The 20,942-nt window shown below is 43.2% G+C and overlaps 1 protein-coding gene across 2 annotated transcripts in view; it reads left to right on the top strand.

Annotated features, from left to right (window-relative positions):
- The window catches only part of Foxo3 (forkhead box O3), a 121,220-nt gene that overhangs the window by 85,583 nt on the left and 14,695 nt on the right, over window positions 1–20,942 (top strand). For both annotated transcript variants that reach the window (XM_026389675.2, XM_026389674.2), the window contains exon 3: window positions 17,396–18,831. In XM_026389675.2, coding sequence (XP_026245460.1) covers window positions 17,396–18,796 — 1,401 coding nt within the window. In that variant the 3' untranslated portion in view covers window positions 18,797–18,831. The remainder of the gene's footprint in view (window positions 1–17,395; window positions 18,832–20,942) is intronic.

Genomic DNA, 20,942 nt, shown 5'->3' with positions numbered 1-20,942 from the left:
GCCTCTTCACTTTCAAATGTGCTGAGCCTCTGTCCTTTAGTGGCCTCCACATCAGAACTTGTAAAACTCTGGAGCCAGGAAGATTACAGCCTGCCCTGCCAACTCATGAAATGGGAGGATGACAGTGCTCAGTGCTTACGCAGTCATGGTTGAAAAGCACTTTCAAGTGCCTGATGACACGTTCGTTAGAGTAGGTGGGGATAGGCCCATAAAGGCCTTTCTTTATCTTTTTCTTTTTTGTTCCTGAGGATTGGACCCAGTGGCACTTTACCATGGAGCTCCATTCCCAACCCTATTTATTTTTTTGAGACAAGTCACTTACGGCCTTGCTGAGTTGCTGAGGCTGACCTCAACTTGTATTCCTCCTGCTTCAGCCTCCTAAGTCTCTGGGATTATATGCATACGCACCACACCCAGCCCATAAATCCCTTTCTTGCTCCATGTTTCTGTTGCATTATCTTAATATGAGCAGAAACCTCTCATCACCATTGTTAATACTTCGACTCATAATTAGCTATTTTTGTTTTGAGTCTAATATATACACAAAGTATACACACAAATACCACATGCTTATATCAATAAAATTTATTCCTAAAGGTAGAATTGCTACATCTATTGGGATTAGGTTTAAATAGTGTAATAGAATATCCAAATATAATAGTGAATTATCCTCATATAAGTGATATCCAGAGTTGGGCATGGTAGTACACACCATAGTTCTAGCTACTCAGGAGGTTGAGGCAGGAGGATCACTTGAACCCAGGAATTCAAGACCAGAGCATAAGGACACCCTCCCCACATACACACACATGCACAAACAATTTTATGTCTAGGACCGGTAAGTCCACTACAGGAAGTGATTTAGGTTGGTCTCCTTTTATATTCTTCCTTTCATCTCAGCAGCTGGCCTTTATCCTCAAGGTCCCCTTATAGTCTATCCAGGTATAGGTCAAAAGGGACTTGCCTCTCACGCAAGTCAGCTGCCTTTGGTCTTCCTGAAAGTTCCAGGGACCTCTTCCATTGCCGTCTCATTCTGCTCAGTCACACAACCATATTCTACTCCAAGAAAGTCTAGGGAGTAGTCTCTTTCTGGACCCAGCTAAAAATCAGCATTCTGTTGGTAAGAAACAAGAGGAGAATGGAATGGTGTGTTCCAGTAAGTCAAAGGTTCTGTACATTTTAAATACCAATAGATATTGATAAACAAGCCTCCAAAAAACTCATACCTATTTGATACTCTCACCAATGAATTCAAATGTTCATTTTCCCAGCTATTGAAAATATCTTCAATCTTAATTAGAAGTAAAATAAAATGTTCTCTACTTCTGTATTTGAATTGTGTAATCCTCTTGAAGCTTGAGAATGACTTATTATAGAACTCATAATGTCTACATTTTGCACTTCTAGAAGCTTCTGAGGTGTAAGGTCTGATTTATTTAAATCTAATACTTTATCACTGTGACTTTAAATGTGAAACCTGGGTTTCCTTGAAGAAGGAGAATCTGGGAACAGTGAGTACCCCCCTTTCGTGATGGCCTTTCTGGATGTTTGCAGATGCTGACCTCACTTGGCACGGTTGAGTTCAAAGGAGAAAGTAAAGAATTAATGTACTCTTTTAGGAAAATAAAAGAATTAGGAGTTCACTGTATGCCAGGCATCTCCAAGATAAGAGACAGACAGGGTTGAGATTTCATTCTTTTTCTTGTTAATTTTGTTCCATTGTCCCATTATGGAACACCTGAAAAACTTAAATTGCGCAGCAAATACATCACTTAGGTAAATTTGAAACAAATATCTGTGTTTTTATAGTTCCATTCTTTTGAAAAGAGTTGTAGGTGAATAATTAGTGACAATATTTGTTAATGATAATAATATAATGGTCTCTAGATTGTTATTTTCATGCACCTATGTAGATTATAATGAAATATTCACAAAAAAATATTGATGTTTAAGTTAAAAAAGAAATATTCACAGAACTTAAAACTTGGAACTTAATAAGTTAACTCTTTCCAGTTTCCTTATATATGATCTCATGAGACCTTTTTCATATTTTATGCACTTTGTCCCTCCAAGAAATATTTTAATAATCATCCCTAAATAGAGTGTAAAAAAGCTGTCACATGGAGGATAAGCCACAGGACTTTTTAAGTCCAAATGGTATCTAGATCTTAGACCTTGTTTCCTATTTTTAAACTTCACTTATTGATGTAGACAGAAAACTGTAAGAATGTTTCACTGTAGCTTAAATTGGTATTTTTAAAATAACAGCTTTTGCTGGACATGATTGTGCATGCCTTATAATCCCAGGAGCTGGGGAAGCTGAGGCAGGAGGATTGTAAATTAGAGGGCAGCCTTAGTGACTTAGGCCCTAAGCAACTTAGTGAGTCCCTGTCTTAAAGTAAAAAGGGCTGGGATAGGCTCAGTGGTTAAGTGCCCTGGGTTCAATCACCAGTACCAAAAAAAAAAAAAAAAAAAAAAAAAAGGCTTTTACTAAATTGTTTTGGCAGCTACCCTAAACTGAAAGCACTAAAATTGATTACTTGTGAGTTGTTACTCTATTCCTGCAGGCATTGCCCACCCAGCCCAGGCTGGAGTTCTTGTATGCTGTTGGTATCTGGAGTGCCTATGCTGGTGACCTGCTGCCCAAGTGGAATGGGTTGGCCCTAATATCCTCCTGGATATCCGAACTCTTTTTCATGTAGGTCCACAAATAGCATCACAGCAAATTAAAGTAATTTTCTGATTGATGTAAAGACTAACCAAAGAAACCTTGTTGTGTTTGGTGGCCAAAATACCACACAGCATGAACAGAGTGCAACTGCTGGCCCATTTTATAGCATTCTAATTGATAATTATTTCTCAAAGAGCACATTATTTGGCCACGTGGCAACAATCCAGTATGGGTCCAGAGGCATTGGACGTGTAGATGCATGAGAACACCATAGTAAATATATTCTTCCTTTTGCCAAAATAGAAGTAGGTTATCCAAGAGGAAAGGGGAGGGAAAAGAAAATACTAATTTCCTCTGTACCAGAAAATGTCTGGCTTAAATCAGTAGTTAAAACCGTGGCGCATGCAATCATGTTAAGTTTTTTTTTTTGTGTGTGTGTGTACTTTGAGCAAAGACTCCTGGTTCCTAGTTAATAAGCTAGAAAATGAACTCTCTTTTTTTGGAAACTTATAGAGAGTATATAAATGTGTATCACATATGTTTGTTCTTGGTTCATGGGAATTGCCTGGTCTGTTTCCCTTTTTATAGTTCAGAGCTCCTGAACACTACCAGAAGAACAAAGAAAAAACTATGTGGGAGAGCTCAAGTGGGAAGAGGAGGAAATCCTAGGTCTCCACATATGTGACACGTTATAGGGACAGAGTCGCTGTGGCCAGGCCAAAGACCTGAAAACATCTCCACCATGGTTAAATGGAGGGCAGCCCACAGACTAGCCAAGGACTAAAGAGAAACTCTTCCTCTGAGAATGGCCCAGAGTTGCTCTCTAATGCATCTGGACCCTGCAGAAACTCAGCAAGTGCAATAGCAAGAATTGCTTGCAATGGGGCAACCCAGGAGTCAGGAAGGTAGGGAGGGGTACACATAAGGCTGTCTGCCCTTGTGTCTGGTAAGACAAAATCAACCCTACAGCTTGCTCCACTCTATTCTTCTCAAGTGAACCACAACCCTGAGCAATGACTGGAAACAGTTGTGACTGAAGCAGATGAATTGAAGCAAAATGAGGACCTTCCTGTTTTCCCCACCTCTTATTCCTGGCTTGCTACCTAAAACCTTAATGGTCCTCAGCAATGGCCAGTCAGAATGTTCAGTTGCAGGAACATTGTATGTATGTCTGCCTCTCCTGCTGGTAGCCCCTTTCCTTCTGCATCCTATTATCTTGGTTCCTTCTCATTTATGAAAGGGTAGGGAAAAGGTGGCTGGAGAAGTATTTCCCAGTGTCATCGTTTGCAGTTAAGGACTTGTGAGCAGTCCACAAGTAGAAGCAGTGGACTGTCAAGAACTCTCATGAACTGCTGGGGCCTGAGATTGAACCCTGCCAGCCACAGGCCTCTGGGTCAGAGGCACCGGGATTTTTCATCTCCTCATGGCTCAGCAGCAGCATGTTTTGCATCATTCCCTCCCTTGACTCAAGTCCCACAGGGGTAGCATGAGTGGGCCCAGGTTGATGGCTGCACATGGGTGGGTTGTCCAGAACCCCTGAGTTTAGGGATTTCCTAAATCTAAGGGGCGAAAAGCATGCCTATACTTTGCTCTGGGAGGAGACACCCATTATCACTTATCTTTCAAGGCTGTTTACTGTGCAAATGCAGATATCCTTGAAAGATAGTCCAGAGCAAAGGGTCATTGTAATTTGCTTGCAAGAAAAATAGAAATACAAGAGACCCTGGGAAAATTGTCCTCCAACATGATTGTGTTACTTTTTAAAGAAGCTGGTAGCCTCGCTGCCCTTTCTATCCCCAGATTACCATTAGGACTCAGCTGTCAGTTCTGACTTGGGGAGGCTGCTGTGGTGGTAGCTATTTGAAAGAACCTGATAGACTCGTTTCTGGAGAGATGGCTAATAACAGTAATACTGTCTCATGTAATGCCTCACATAGTTGGAAGTGTGTTACTTGAAGATACCTTTGAACCTGAAAATAGCTCACAGCATCTCTTTTTTTTTTTTTTTTTTTGGTACCAGAATCGAACCCAGGAGCACTTAACCTCTGAGTCTCATCTCCAACCCCCTTTTTTGTATTTTATTAGAAACAAAGTCTCCCTGAAATGCTTAGGGTCTTGCTGGGTTGCCGAGGCTGGCTTTGAGCCACTGGGATTACAGACATGCAGCACCACACCTGGCTTCACAACATCTCTTGCTGTCTGTTTTTGCTCGCTTGTCTTGATGTGCAGGGATTATTTTCATTCTCCCTTCCGCACATGTGCAGTGACTCCTTAAGACATAGAGGAAGACCCCGTACTTGGTTACAATGTTAGCCCAACACATTTTCTGTTAGCAAATGAACAATTTAAGGGGAAAGAGTTGGGAACTTCAGGAGGCCCAGATGTTGGGCTTCAGGAAGATGGGGGAGAGGATCTAAGGTTTAACCTGCCAAGTCGGATTCCACCAAGGAAGCAATTATACAGCTAGGGGTTCTGCATTCTCAGGAATGTCCTTAGGATCACTGATGGCCAATGAACCAGTGAGCCCTGGTGTACTGTCACACCTGCTGATTGAGGAGGGGGCTCCTTCCTATCCTCTAACCTCTTTCTCTACTTAGACTGTTCTATTTCAACCACAAACAGGGTCTGAAAGAACTGTCTCTAAATTCCTTTAGCCTTGGAGCACTTAGTTACAGGCATTTTTCCACTCCTACTACTGTGTCTTTAGCTTTTAGAGACTCTTTGGTGACTATCCTTGCCAGCTAATTTATTCCTCCTGCCCTTTGGGTAGTATGTATCACACTACTAATGTTGGCAAGTGCTTTCCAGTGTTTCCAGGCTTACCTATCAGTGTACGTGAGGTGGATTTAGAGCTTAGCACATATTAACACTAAAATATTATATTCCAGTTGTGTCCTTTAAAAGCTGGTTTGTCCCATGTGTGTTTTGTCTGCTTCATGCATCATAGTTTTTAAGGAACATCCTAATATTTCACATTTGAGAACATGCTAGATTTTAGGTTAAAAGATGTGTACATATCTGGGTGGCTCAGTAGAAGCTTTTTCAGAAAAATGGAGTGAGTGCCTGGTTCTGAAGTCAGTGGAAATGCCCTTTCTGTATTTGATCCTTTTATGCGAACCTTCGAGCTACCTGGTGCTCACCTGTGTGCAGTTGGCACCCAGGAGTGTCCTGAGGTAAATGGTTTATTTACTTCAGAGTTGGCAATATCATCATATTGGTCATCAGCCACTTCTGCATCCTGTGGCTTTGAAAAGAAACTATCTTGTAAAACCAGGATAGTGAAATAGCACTCATGAAGGTGAGGTTATGAGGGTAGAGAAGGTTCCTCAGGAGGCTCACATTAGCTGAATTTCAGGGGGGTATGGAGGAGACAGAGGGTACTGTTGGCTTGAGTCATTTGCAGAACTGACCATGTCGATAAATAAATAAAGTCCACAGGTGGTTTCGTTTCTAGTGGCCGGACAGGAGATATTCTGGTATGTGGCCTTCACTTATTTTCTCAGCTTCTTTCACCAGTAACACCTTGATTTAGGGTGACGGTTGAGGATAATTAACACTGACACTTGGCAGACAGGCTGCTTCTGATTTCCTGCACACTTGTCTGTTTTGTAAATACGAGCCCAAACTTTCGTTCCCTAGCTCAGAAACGTGTTTCTATCCCTCCCGATCTTTCCAGGGTGTGTGCCTGTGTGGAGCTGTTTGTGCCCACACATTGGCATATATTCCATAGCTACCAAAAAGAAATTGGTTGCTCTTGAAATAACAAGGCAAAAAAGAACGGTTTTTCTGAGCCGTAACATCTGAAGAGCTGGAAACAGTTGTGTTTGTGTGATACTAAAGCCAGGAAATTTCATGCGAAGGGAGCGATTGTAAACCAAGAACAGAAAAGCAGTTTTCCCAGATTTCAGATGTCAAACTCTCAGGCTGCTTCCCTCACCCACTTAGCACCTCCACATCCATCCCCTTAATGTGCTTGCATTGTCGGTGGTTTCTGTTGCTGCAGGTTTTGATGCCAGAAGACAAATAACAAAACAGCACGCAGATGCAACCCCAGAGCGGTTCCTACCAGAATTTTTGATTGAGGTTAAACAGAAGCATCCAATCGTGCTGTCAGTTGGCAGGCAAAAGACATCATATTTTAAGATTCACATAGTTTTCAAGCAAGCTAATCTTTTCTGGCACAGTAATAGACTAATTACATGTTTTAAATAGTATAGAGTCCAGTCCCTGTTTCAGATTAAACCTCATAATAGCAAGGTCCAGGGCACCAGCACACATACGCCTGAGGTCTCCAACTCGAGCCTCTGTATGTAACATGGTGCCAGCTGTTAGATGGCCTCAAGCGGCGCCCCAGGGACAGCCAGGTAATACCGCCTTGACCTAGTCAGGACCTAATTCTCCCTGAGCACAGAAGCCTCCGGACATGTCACCAAGGAAGGCTGCATGCTTAGCCATCTATGGCTGTAATCATGTTGGTCACCTCCTGCGTTGGTGATGCCAGGAGTGTCCCTTTTTTGAAATGTCTAAGGGAAAAAGGGTGCTGTTTCTTAAAAAAAAAAAAAAAAAAAGGAAAGAAAAATAGCTTTGGCAGATGGGCAGCTCTGGGTCCAATAAATCCTGCTTCGTGGCTTGTTTTCTCACCTTTCATAACCCCACGGGAACATGTGCAGAATGTTTAATTCGATCACATAGATTTTGAAGTCTTTGGAGTGTCACGTTCCTTGGTCACCTCTTAGTGGTGCCCCACCACCACCAGTTTGGTGACTTCAGAGGGGAACACACAGTGCCATGGCAAGAACTTCGGGGCCAATCTCAGCTTTGCGATTGATTTCTGGCACCACCACCTACTGGACAAGTCACTTAACCTTTCTGCAGCTCAGTTTCCTCCCAACAGGCTTGGTGGAGAAAATGAAATAAGATCACATTTGTCAGGTACAGAGCAGTGGTCCTGATGGGCACCAGATATGTTAACTTCCTTCAGGTGAAACGGACTTTTGTGTGTGTGTGTGTGTGTGTGTGTGTGTGTGTGTGTGTGTGTGTGCTCGCGCCTGGGATTGAACCCAAGGGTGCTTAACCACTGAGTCACATACCCAACCCTTTTTATTTTTTCTTTTGAGACAGGGTCTTGTGAAGTTGCTGAGGCCAATCTAAAACTTGCATTCCTTCTGCCTCAGCCTCCTAGATGGTATTACTAGCAAAATGGACCCTTTTGGACTTGCCTTCTTACCTATGTGCTTCCTTGGAGGAGACTTGGAACCAGGGTGTGTTATATATGTTTTTGAATGTATCTCTGAGGACTCTGAGCCAGCCTCATTACCAAGCATGAGGGCCAGGTGACATCCCTGGACAGACAGGGAGTCAGCCCTTCATCCTGAATGGATCCAGTATCTTCTGCTCCATTGAATAGTCTGCACACTTTCATTTTGCTCTTCTTACCATCCCTTATTTATTATAGAGGACCCTAAGCCTACCTGTTAGAATATATCATTGGTTTTTTTAATATTTATTTTTTAGTTGTAGTTGGACACAGTACCTTTATTTTACTTATTTCATTTTTATGTAGTGCTGAGGATCGAACCCAGGGCCTCACATGTGCTAGGCGAACACTCAACTGCTGAGCCACAACCCTAGCCCTATCATTCATTGTGTTTTGATACCCAGAGTGAGGCTTGTCAACTTGAAAGGAACCTAAATGCTACTTCAGCCTTAAGAGTGGAAACTTTCTTCCATCTTCAGTCGAGTAAGGACATTGGTCATGTGTCTTATCACATCTCATTTCAGAGTACAATTCAGGTCTATTTTGTGGCTCCTACTCCCTGCCCACTGACTCATTGATTACATGAAAATTTTAAACACCAACTGTGTGCCAATGCCATTATAAAATACTAAGGTCATATGCGACATGGGATATGGTTTCATTTGGTATCTGGTTTGAAAGCTCACTTTGTATTTAAAAAAAAAAAAAGCAGACTTCTGTTCCCTTATGTTATAAAACAAGGCTAGTGATGGGTGGATAGTTGGATGGATGGATCAATCCATCCCTCCATCTTTTGTACTCTCAGCACTTTATCCCCTCAATTGGCGTGGTAATCCAGACACTGGGACTAATGCTGTATTTCTGGGTGGTATTATGTTTGCACCTCAAGGCCAGGAAATCTAGCTGTTGAATTCAGGTGTGGCCCTGGAGTTCTTTGGTTCTTATTTCCTTTCACTGAGAAGTCTGGGCTACTTTTGGGTTTTACCTCTCCATTTCCCCCAGCATTACATTTTACTGAGTTCCCTGCCCTGATCTCTGCTCTAATGGCATGAAAGTGATTCCAAATTCTCTGATCTGTTCTGAAATTTCTGGGTGTGTAAGTCTGTTTCTCCCCCCCACCTCCATTTTCACACACACAAGTTTTCAAAATGGGAAAAAGTACAGGCTTTTTTTTTTTTTAATCTAAGTGAATGAGTTATAAAACCATTTCTGTTCTACTTTGCACAGTTTCAAGACTATTCTGTAATTCCTCTATATATGGCTAGCTGTGCATGGTCTTAAAAGGGGATCCCAGGAGCATGTGTTTGCTAAGATGAGCAAACAGATTCAGTTACATCAGGAGAGAACCTGAGCAGATTTCTCCAGTTTTAGGCTGCCTTCTGAGGAGTGCCTTCTGAGAGCATAGCTGCTGTTTCCTTTGTCTGTGGGCAGAAGGATGTGGAGCTGGAGGAGGAGGGCCTATGGCCAGGGGAGGGTGCTTCAGCAAGTGGGTGTGGGCAGAGGTGCATGGCTGCCAGGGTTCTGTGTGTGCCGGAAGTGCAGGTTTGGCTGTGAGGAATGGAATGTTCCCTCTTGCCCTCCAAGAGTAGAAACAGCTGTGAAAGAGCTTGAAAAGAAGATTGCTAAGTGGAGGGGGGGGGGGTTTGAAAATAAAATCTACACTGGAAAACTCACCAAAACTGTCTGCAATAGAGTAGTTTCCATCTTTCCATGTTATTCAGAAGAACGTACTTCCCATTTAGGATTTCTTTGGGGGGCAGGATAAATTGCCCAGTCATTTATTCCCTAGGGAAGGCTAGGATTGCCTGGATAGAAAATGGATTCGTTATTCTGATCACCAGGTAGTTATTTTAATCTTCCTAATGAAAGACCAGAACCTGTCACATTTGCTTACTGCATGAAAACTTAAATGCTGGTGTCCAAAGGAGACCTCTGTGAGTAGAGAATTATTGTCAGCAAATTTAACAGGAAAATCTTATTTTAGCTGGAAATTTAATCCTCAGACAAGTTCCCAACAACATTTGTTTTAGAACACCATCATTAAAAAAAAAAAAAAAAAAAAAAAAAGTTCCTTAATGATTTAAACTTTTAAGAGTAGAGCTAGACTGGAGCTTCTTATATCAGAGTTGATTGTGCAATCTTTTAAGGCTTGTTTACACTTCTCAATGTGGAAGGCTTATTTTTGGCCTCCATAGACGGTATTGCATATGAAATAATAATTGTGTAGGTGTGTATGTTGCTGGGGATTGAACCCAGGGCCTCATACATGCTAGGCAGGCACTCTACCACTGAGCTACATCCCCAGCCCTGAAATAATAATTTTCTGATTTCAAGTCTGCTTTATGCTACCCTACTTTCTATATCTGCTTTTAAAGAACACATCCCAAAGTAGAAAATGTCCAGTGGAAGAGAGTAGGCAGCTCAGAATTAAGACTCTAGCAATGTCTGAGAAAATCATAGGATCAATTACTGACTCAGTGCCACCTCCTTCAGCCTGTATCAAAGCGGGCAGCTGTCCAGAAGGCAGTGAAAGGTCGGCAGTCCTTCCTCAGACCTTATCACTTTTAAAGAAAAAGATGTGGATCTCAATTGTCTGAACCAGTTGCTTTAACTCTCCACTTTACTCTGCTCATATAATCACAGCTTTAATTTCTGATCCCAGTTCTTACCCTTATCAATTCTCAGTGGTGGAAAGTTGGACTCACAGGACCTTGATCACTGAGCTATGTCCTCAAACCTGGAAAAGACTGGGTATCACTAAGTTGGAATCACATCTCAGTCTGTGGAGTGTTAGAGGAATCTTCCAGTGGTTTTCAGCCTTAATTGCACATTAGAATCATCTGGGAAGCTGTTAAAAATGCATCTGTGTGCAGGCCTTACCACACCAATTGACCCAGAAACTCTGGGATTGAGGTGTCAGTGATTCAAGTCTCCCCAGGTGCTTCTAATGGGCAGCCAGGATGAGCTACTACTGAAGAGAAGTCAAGGGCCTAGTCCAGAGAACTGCCAGTCATCAAAAACAAAGGCCCCTGTCCAGGCCCTCGCTTGAAGCTGTCTTTGCCTTGCTCTCTGGCACACAGATCTCTGAGTCTCCCTGTGACTCGTGCTTTCCTGCGGGCTGTTCTCAAAACCTCCTTCATCTGTAGTTCAGCAGGTGCATGTTTTAGAATCCAGGAGTTTGGCCCCTCGTTGTGAGTTGTCATTGCCCACACGCCAGTAGAAATACTTGCAATGCTGGTCCTGTTCAAGGGCAGGTGCGCCCTGTAGTGAAAGACAGTCCTTCTCCTTGAATTCCCTTCGCAGACCAGGAGACACCTGCAGTTGCCTGGGGGGAGGTGATGGGCCTGGCTCTGGAGTTGACAGCCATAAGTCATTTTGTTGCTCTCCAGACAGCCTAGAAAAAGACAACCCTTGCCCCTTTCTCATTTTTTTCTATTAAAAAAAATTTAAAAAAATAAAAAGCAGGGTCTTTTAAGAGTTAAATTACACAACTCCTTTTTTATTTTTAAAGTGAGTAGATTTCTTGTTGCTGAGAAAGATAAATTGATACCACATGTTGCTTCCAGACAAAACCCTCTCTGTGTTCCAGGGGAAGCACATGCAGCTGGTGTCTGGGTTAGTGGACAAGTCTCCACAAGGTAAACATGGCTTGGAAGGGGCTGAAGCGGATGTAGGGTAGCAACAGTCAAGAAATTTCCAGTTAATCCCAGCTGGCACGGTACCTTTGAAATACTTCAAAAAGTTTACAGTCCTTTCTTGGAAGGAACCACCCTCTCACCTTTTGGCTTCAAGTGGATGATGCTCGGAAAACAGTCAGGGAACGTTTGTGACGTCACGGCCTCCATGTGTGGGATCTGCAGCGGCTGAGAGCGTCTTTGTGCCTGGCGCTCTGCGGAGGGGTGTGCCTGCAGCGCTTTGCTTCATCTTCCCAGTGATCCCAGCCATAGAAGAGAGCATTTTAATCTTCCCTTTTCCAAAGGGACAACTGAAGTTCAGATTGCAGGCAAATGCCAGAGCCACACGGACACACATGGATGACATCAAAGCCCGAGGTCTTCAACATCATGCCATCTTCCTCCATTGGCCTCTAGAACTGTGCATGTTGAATTAGCCACTTTGCACATTTTTGGTGGAATATTCTTTCATTTCAGGCAGCTTCTCTTTGAAACCTAACTTTATCTTGTTTTGGGTCCATCTATTTTCATAACCAACTGACATATATGTAGGGGGCATGGACACTTTAGCTTCTGCAATAAATGTGTCATGCAATAGAAAACTCGAATGTTTGTTATAGCAAGAAAACTAATTACCAGATTCTGATAAGTGCAGTCATTTTTATGCTGAGTGCTTCAAGGTGGGCCAAGCAAAGGAATCTCTAGGCAGTGGTGACACAATGCAGTCAGCATGACTGAGACGTGAATTCCGTCACGAGTCAGCCTCCGTGCACCTGCTGCCCATGCCTCAGTGAAGGGTTGTGCCTCTAATTGCAGCTGCAGTCATAGAGCGCACAGGTTTGCCGGTTGTTACTAATTAACCTAATGGGTTTCTACCCCAGTGATGGGCTGTTTCAGCATAAATCACTTGGTAGAAGATTGACATAAGAATACTCCCCATCAAATTTTTATCTCTGCTTTCTCTTCAGACACAATTGTGATAGATTACTTTAAAGGTTCTATAAATCCTTGGGTCCAAATTGGGGGAAATTGGGTGTATTTGTCCTTGAAGTTTAAATTGCTTTCTAGAAATATTTGTTTTCTTGAAAGTCATCAGAATCTGGATTTCTAATTAGTGGATTTTTGTTTTTAATATATACTGAAGATTGAACCCAGGGGCACTTTACTACTGAGCTATATCCGCAGTCTTTTGAGATAGGGTCTCATAAGTTGCAAAGGCTGGCCTCAAACTTGCCATCCTCCTGCCTTAGCCTCCTGAGTTGCTGGGATTACAGGTGTGCACCACTGTACCCAGCTAAGTAGTATTTTAAATAACTAGAACTATTCCCATGGTTTGGGGTTGAGGTAGCTTCTTTAGTAATAAATAAACAAGACAGAATGGGCTGAGCTGTAGCAGTAGGAGTTTTGGTGCGTAATAGATAACTCATCCCTAGGGAGAGCGCATCCCTAATTCTTTAGCAGATTACCATTGGTCTGCATAATAGGCTGTTTTACAATGTGTATTTAGATCTGATTTTTAAAAATCGCTCTAGTTCTATCAAATCTTCCTTCATTAACTCACCTCCCAATCTTCGAACTAATGGAAAATCTTCGAAGTTTAGACTGGTTGATTGAAAGGAATATGAATTCATGGAAAACCATAGACTATTTTTGATGGCAGTTTTCCTGGGGTTAAGGTGTGGAAGGGACCATTTGAAATCTTAAAGATATCATCTTGCTCTTACCTTTCTTTGTCAGGGAAGGTGTAGAGAAATGCTGTAGTATTGACATTTTGCCTGTATTTATGTACCTAACATTCCTATTCCTGCTTCACCAAAACTTAGGCAGAGAAGCTAGTAATTAGAATTCTGAACTCTGACCAAAACAGTGGAATATATATCTGGCTTCTGACCTTGGCACGGCGTGGGGCATTTGAACCAGAAATGGATAGGTGAGGTGTGTTTGTTGGCCTTCGTCGATGCCCCACTTTCAGACTGTGGATTTTGTAAATGAACGGGTAGCCAACCTGTGTGAATAGATGGCTGCTGTGCTAGGGGACTCCAAGTGTGGTGGTGGCCCAGTTTTTGTTTGTGTTGTCTTAGTAATGTATCTGGAAAAACCTGTCTTGAGCATTCTCTAGATAATAAGCCTCAGGGAATGTTTTCTGTCGCTAATAAACCTCTAAAGAGAGAGTCGAGCAAAGATTGGACACTGAAGCAGATCACCCATTCAATAAGGTGGGCTTTGCTTTGGGGGCTGGTGGGAGTTGGCAGTGGTTTGTGGGAGCCCTGTCACCTGCTCCAGAGTACAGGGTTGGCTGCCTGCCTGAAATGAGGCAAGCATGTGCTACAGAGTCGGCTTGCACTCTCTGGTTTGCTCTGCTGAGAGGCAGACTGACATCCTTTTTTGTTGTTGTTCTGGAGATTGAACCCAAGGGCTCTTAACCACTGAGCCACATCCCCAGCCCCTTTTATTTTTTGAGACAGGACCCCACTAAGCTTCTCAGGGCCTCGCTAAGTTGCTAAATTGCTGATGCTGACTTTGAACTTGGGACCCTCCTACTGTAGCTTCCTGAGCCACTGAGATTACACTGTGCACCACACCCAGCCAGACTTTAAAATGTTTTGGTAGGAAAACACCAAATTATTACTCCCAACTATTTAATAAATAAAACTGTAATAAGTATGTTTTTGTAAATCTTTCATAAATGTTAGTTTCTTTAGATGTTTCTCTTAAACTGTTAGCACAAATAGATTTAAATGGTGACTTCTAAATAATTTGGTGGTAGGCCTTGGAAGGGTTGTAAAGAAGCACTGGCTTAAGAGTTGAGAAACCTAATTTCCGTTTGGGTTCTTTAGGCACTAGCGGTGGGGCCTTCTGTCATGTTATTTAATGTATCTTAGCCTGAGCCTTCATATGTAAAATTAGGGCACTGATTTGCTAACTGCAGGTCAATTAGCCTTAGGGACAGTGAACCTAAATACTACAGTTCTGTAACTGACAATGCTATAATCTGGCAGGTCCTCAATTTGTTACCCTTGCAATTAGGGACTGGTGGGTGATCTTCATGGTCCTTCCCTGCCCTGACATCCTGTGGTTCTGGCCCTCCATGTGGGTGTTCCAGCCCCTTTGCCACATGCCTTACAGAAGCTTAATGTCTTGTCTCCAAATCCATCCAGTTGTAGCTTGTAATTGCATAAAATTATATGTTGTTGGAGTTCAGAGTCATAGTAATAAATGGCCATCAGAAAATTCATATGGAGAATTTTGAAGTTCTATAAAATGTTTCATTCTTTTTCTCAGTAGGTTTGGAATTGGTGAAACTAAAATACTTTTTAAAAATATTGTTGCTTGAATGAGAGGATAGTTGGATACTTGAGATTGCTCCTTCTTGTTAATTCTGGGTGTTGGTGTGAACTCTTCCCAGCATCTAGAGTGAAGGGGGCTGCCCGGATAGGGGTAATTAGGGAGCTGACCACTTGGCTGCCCCCCAGCCACAGACCTTTCCTTTTTTTTACCCGGAAGCTTGTTTTCATTTTATTGAATACATTGAGTCACCTGAGTACAGGAGTGGAGCCATCTTTCATTTACCTGCTTTTCAAACCATATGTGTCAGGAGTATGATTCATACTCATTTCATAGAGAAACTGTTCTACTTGTAAAGAAATGCAATTTCTGAACCATTAGTAGAGAAGCCATTATTCTTTTTAAAAACCATAAGAGTAAAAGGGGAGCAAGATCTACTGTCTCTTGGGCAACATTTATTTCCTCAGATACTCAGCACGCTGCACATTTTCTCTCTCGTACATTCTGATGGCTATTGTAGAAATGCCAACTTGTGACCCATGGTGGTTAGTTTTCATTGTCCAGCCTGAACTAACTACAGTCCCTTCTTGCATGGGAACATACGTAGGAAACACTGAGTATTTTGAGTTATTTACTTATGGTACAATCCTGCTTTGACTTTCTGTGTTTTAAAAACATTCTGGTAGAACACATGTATTTGTATCTTCCGTATAAATACAGTTGATGATTGCCAATTTTTTTTAAAAAGTAACTTTTAGGATCGTTCATATTTAATATATAGTCTCAGGTGATATCTTTTATCTTACAAATAAAAATTCATCTGGCTTGCAGGTACTGTTCCAGATGTGGAGAATACCATCAACTCCTCTTTTTTAACCGCACATGAGACATTTCACAGATTAGAATGAGCCTGCTCAAGCCATGAGCTACATGCTTCATAAGAGCAGCAAGAACACCCTGACTTCATAGTGTGAATGGCTTCTGAAGTATATTATCAGCTGTCATCATTACATCATCCCTGGCAGGGAGGGTTCTGGGATATTATTGGGGCTATAACGAAGATGGTGAATTGCAGTTTTTGCAGACGTATTAAATGATTTATTCAGGGTCACATGGTTGGTCAATGGCAGAGATAGGACTGAATCTGGGTCACCCCTGTTAACTGGGTGTATCCACTAAGCCAGGAGGAAGATTCTTTTAAGATGGGTGCAGTCATTAGGGTTTTGAGGTGTTTGCCCTACTTTAAAAAAAAAAAAAAGACCTTCTATTTTAGAAAAGTTTTAGATATACAGAATAGTTGCAAAGATATTCTCATATGCCCAACATCCTGTTTTCCCGATTCTTAACATTTTATAGATGTTATAGATGTTCCATGAGTCACAGCTCATGGGCCAGTTCGATAGGGCTGGAGTCCGTACATTAATCAGATTTCTCTCATTTTTTCCTAATGTCCTCTTTCTGTTTCAGGAGCCCCTTTAGGATACCACATTACCTTTAGCTGTCATGTCTCCTCAGGTTCTTCTTAAATGTGATAGTTTTGAGGAGTATTGAACAGGCACTTTGTAAATTGTCCCTTAATTGGGATTTGTCTTTTTTTTCTCATGGTTAGACTGGGATTATGGGTTTTGGAAGGTAGACCACAAAAGAAATTGCCATTTTATCACATCCCGTGGTGGGCACGTGCTGCACACATGCCTTGCCCCCATTGATGGTGACCTTAATCACCTGGCCAAGATCTGTCAGGTTCTCCACTGTACAGTTAACTTGTCCTCCCCCTTTTCATAGTGTGCTCTTTGAGAGGAACTTACTGAGCTCAACCCACACTGCATTGAGGGAAGAGTGTCTATATAAATTATTTGGATTCTTCTAGAAGGCAGACTTGCCTAGTTCTTTCATCAACCTAGAAAATCCTGCTCTGCCATTCTTATGCCTGCCAGGTGTTATATAATAAGGTGGGAAACTGTGGAGTCATAGGAAGGGTAGGTAACAACTCATACTATTTCTGCATCCACAGAGGTAATTAAGAATAAGTTAGAGGCTGCCTCTGTACTAGTGTAGGAGGGGACCCTAAGAGAATAAAATGGCCGCCCAGGTGATTAATGACCCTTGGAAAGCCAGAGGGGTTTGTTGCAGAGTGTAGGGAGGGACTGGTAATAAATTACAAGTGTGAACTATAATATAGGAAATATAATTATAGAAAGGACAATAAAACTTAGGAATTTGAGGAAAACAATGTCATTGCACTCATGCACTCCTAGTATCTTCTGGATATGAAAATTTCTCCCCACCTCCTAGATCTGATACCTTCCATTTAACATTTAACAGGTTGTCATTTTATTCCAAGTCAAGGAGGGTCATGCAGATGTTTGACCTTTTTTTTTTTTTTTTTTGCCTTTGAAATCAAGGAGACCTTAAAAAAAGGGGGATTCTGGTTAACTATTTTTTCCTGCATGCTCGGTTTGGGATCATTCCAACTCATATTCTCCGTTTTCCCTTCTCTCTTTGCAGAACTCTATCCGGCACAACCTGTCACTGCACAGTCGGTTCATGCGAGTCCAGAATGAGGGGACTGGCAAGAGCTCTTGGTGGATCATCAACCCCGATGGAGGGAAGAGTGGGAAGGCCCCCCGTCGGCGGGCTGTCTCCATGGACAACAGCAACAAGTACACCAAGAGCCGTGGCCGTGCAGCCAAGAAGAAGGCAGCCCTGCAGACTGCCCCGGAGTCGGCAGACGACAGTCCTTCCCAGCTCTCCAAGTGGCCTGGCAGCCCCACATCACGCAGCAGTGATGAGCTGGATGCATGGACAGACTTCCGCTCACGCACCAATTCCAATGCCAGCACAGTCAGCGGCCGCCTGTCACCCATCCTAGCAAGCACAGAGTTGGATGACGTCCAGGACGATGACGCGCCGCTCTCCCCCATGCTCTACAGCAGCTCAGCCAGCCTGTCACCCTCTGTGAGCAAGCCATGCACTGTGGAGCTGCCACGGCTGACTGACATGGCGGGCACCATGAATCTGAATGACGGGCTGGCTGACAACCTCATGGACGACCTGCTGGATAACATCACACTCCCATCGTCCCAGCCATCGCCCACCGGGGGGCTCATGCAGCGGAGCTCTAGCTTCCCCTACACCGCCAAGGGCTCCGGCCTGGGCTCTCCAACCAGCTCCTATAATAGCACGGTGTTCGGACCGTCATCTCTGAACTCCCTGCGCCAGTCTCCCATGCAGACCATCCAAGAGAACAAGCCAGCCACCTTTTCTTCCATGTCACACTATGGCAACCAGACACTCCAAGACTTGCTCACTTCAGACTCACTCAGCCACAGCGATGTCATGATGACCCAGTCGGACCCTTTGATGTCTCAGGCCAGCACCGCTGTGTCCGCCCAGAACTCCCGTCGCAACGTGATGCTTCGCAATGACCCAATGATGTCCTTCGCCGCCCAGCCTAACCAGGGGAGTTTGGTCAATCAGAACTTGCTCCACCACCAGCACCAAACCCAGGGCGCTCTCGGTGGCAGCCGTGCCTTGTCGAATTCCATCAGCAACATGGGCTTGAGTGACTCGAGCAGCCTTGGGTCAGCCAAACACCAGCAGCAGTCTCCTGTCAGCCAGTCTATGCAAACCCTCTCGGACTCTCTCTCAGGCTCCTCCTTGTACTCAACTAGTGCAAACCTTCCTGTCATGGGCCATGAGAAGTTCCCCAGCGACTTAGACCTGGACATGTTCAATGGGAGCTTGGAATGTGACATGGAGTCCATCATCCGTAGTGAACTCATGGATGCTGATGGGTTGGATTTTAACTTTGATTCCCTCATCTCCACACAGAACGTTGTTGGTTTGAATGTGGGGAACTTCACTGGTGCTAAGCAGGCCTCATCTCAGAGCTGGGTGCCGGGCTGAAGGATCACTGAGGAAAGGGGAAGTGGGCAAAGCAGGTCAGTGCCCTGTCACTAGGTGGGGGCAAAGGGATCCTGTCTTCTCTTTACTTTGAACTTCACGTGGAAGACCATGGAGCCATGATGCACAGTCAAATGGCTTCCAGCCAGTTCACTTTGGTGATTTACGTGCAAGTCAGATTAGGCTTTCAGGTTTCTTTCCTCACAGTTTGGTGGCAGCTCAGGAACTTTTTTTGCCAGTACAAAGAACACACAGCACAGACATTTAGAGATCTCATTCTTCTTTGTATTCCACCGTCCTCCCAGAGCTGTGACACAGGTCCCCCAACATGACAGGTGGATGGATGAGAACAGGAAAGGGGTTGAAGAGAAAGCTTAGGCCAAGTAGCTTTCTTAGAAGGGCTGAAGTCCAACACTGCCTCTGTCAATCTTTAGGTGTTATGGTTTCTTCCTCTCTTAATTTTTTTTCCAGTTAAGCCACAATTTGCAGTGACTTCTAATTTAACAATAGAATGTATATTTCTGGACTTCTCATATATGTGAGTATTTGCACCAGGAGCAAGACCTGTTAGATTATTCCTCACCATAGTACTAGGAATCTTTATTAGCATTCAGGATCGAAGTATTTAAAAAAGCAAAAGAATTAAGTTGAAAGCACAAGTTGTTATACAAGGGAGCACTTACCATATACTTCCTGTTGCCCAACCTACCTGTGATGTCAGGTGAATGGGCTGTGAATGGTGAGAGAGATTTTTTAATGGTGGCATTTGAATGCCGTTATAACCAGAAAGATCAGGCAGTGTGAAGTGGTTAAGAAGAGCATCTGAGTGAAGGGCTGGGGCTGGGGCTGGGGCTCAGGGGTAGAGCATTTACCTCGCACAAGTGAGGCCTTGGGTTTGATCCTCAGCACCACAGGAAAAAAAATTAACAAATAAATTTATAAAAAAAAAAAAAACAGCATTTGAGTGGAATCAGGAGTTGAGGGCTCAGCCCCACTTCCACAGTTTTCTGGCTGCTGTTGGGGTCTTATCACTTAGTCTTTGAGCCTCAGTTTCCCATTTTATAAAATAAAGTTACTGGCCCTGTTACTTCATGGAATTATCACAAGAATCAAATGCACAAAAGTGTGTGAAAACCCTTTGTAAGACTGCAGTGGTTTAAAATGTGTACAGTACGATTAGTTCAACACAGGACAACACACGAGCAAGAAAGAACCCAGAGGCTTTTAAAAGTACCTTGCCCAGAATCACGCAGCTGGACCCAGAAACCATGTTTCTTAAATGACTTGAGCCATAGTAGTTCTTCCTAACTTTCTCTAGGTCCTCTGGACTGAGTCAGGTAGTAGACAAGCCTGCCCTGGAACTCTTCTCTTGAGACTAAAGTGATGGGGGTTTCTGCTGTAGGTTTGCACCCTGGACACGCCCACGTTGAAGTGTTCGGCTCTACACCACAGCTCCCTATTTTCTTCTTTTTTTTAAATTTCAATCTCAGCAAGTTGTTTATCCCCTTCTTGAAATAGTGTGAAAAAGGAACTCAAAGCCATAAAAACCCAGACTTGTTTGACCCTCTGCCGTGGTGAGAGAATTACAGGGTCTCCTATGGTGAGCTCACTGAAGCCCACAGTCACTGTCAAAAGCAGAATGTCAAGAGCCTTGTGAAGCCTCGCAGCATTCCCAGGCATGAGCAGGCCCCTCCTGGAACCCAGACATCTGTTCTTGTCATTTAATAGCCCTTGAGCTGATAAAAGGACTGTAACGAAGCTAAAGAGGGTGACAGTACTTGCATACCCGCCCGGTCAGTATTGTACCAGAACCTAGGCCGGTGGAGGTTTGTCCGTAGCAGTTTAGATATTTGGCTTTTGGGAGAATCATGCTTTATCTTCCTTTAAGAAGAGGAATGTGATTGTGGCTTCTAAAGACACACAAAAGTTCTGATTTGGCTGTAGTTGTGAGGAGACTGCTTCATTGGAAAGAATAAGTTCAGAAGAAAAATGCACCATAAATTTTTGTCTCTTAAAAGATGGGCATGTTTTACAAAAAAAAAAAAATTGTCTCACTGTTCAAGTGTAGAGTTCCCTTTAAGTTGAACAGCAGACCTTTCTTATGTGTGTAATTATAAAGGAGTGTACAAAAATCTTTTGAGGGAAATTT

Source organism: Urocitellus parryii, chromosome 8 (genome assembly GCF_045843805.1).
Source record: "Urocitellus parryii isolate mUroPar1 chromosome 8, mUroPar1.hap1, whole genome shotgun sequence".
NCBI classification, from domain to species: domain Eukaryota; kingdom Metazoa; phylum Chordata; class Mammalia; order Rodentia; family Sciuridae; genus Urocitellus; species Urocitellus parryii.
Note: the sequence above shows the minus strand (reverse complement) of the source record. Positions and strands in the feature narration are given on the sequence as shown.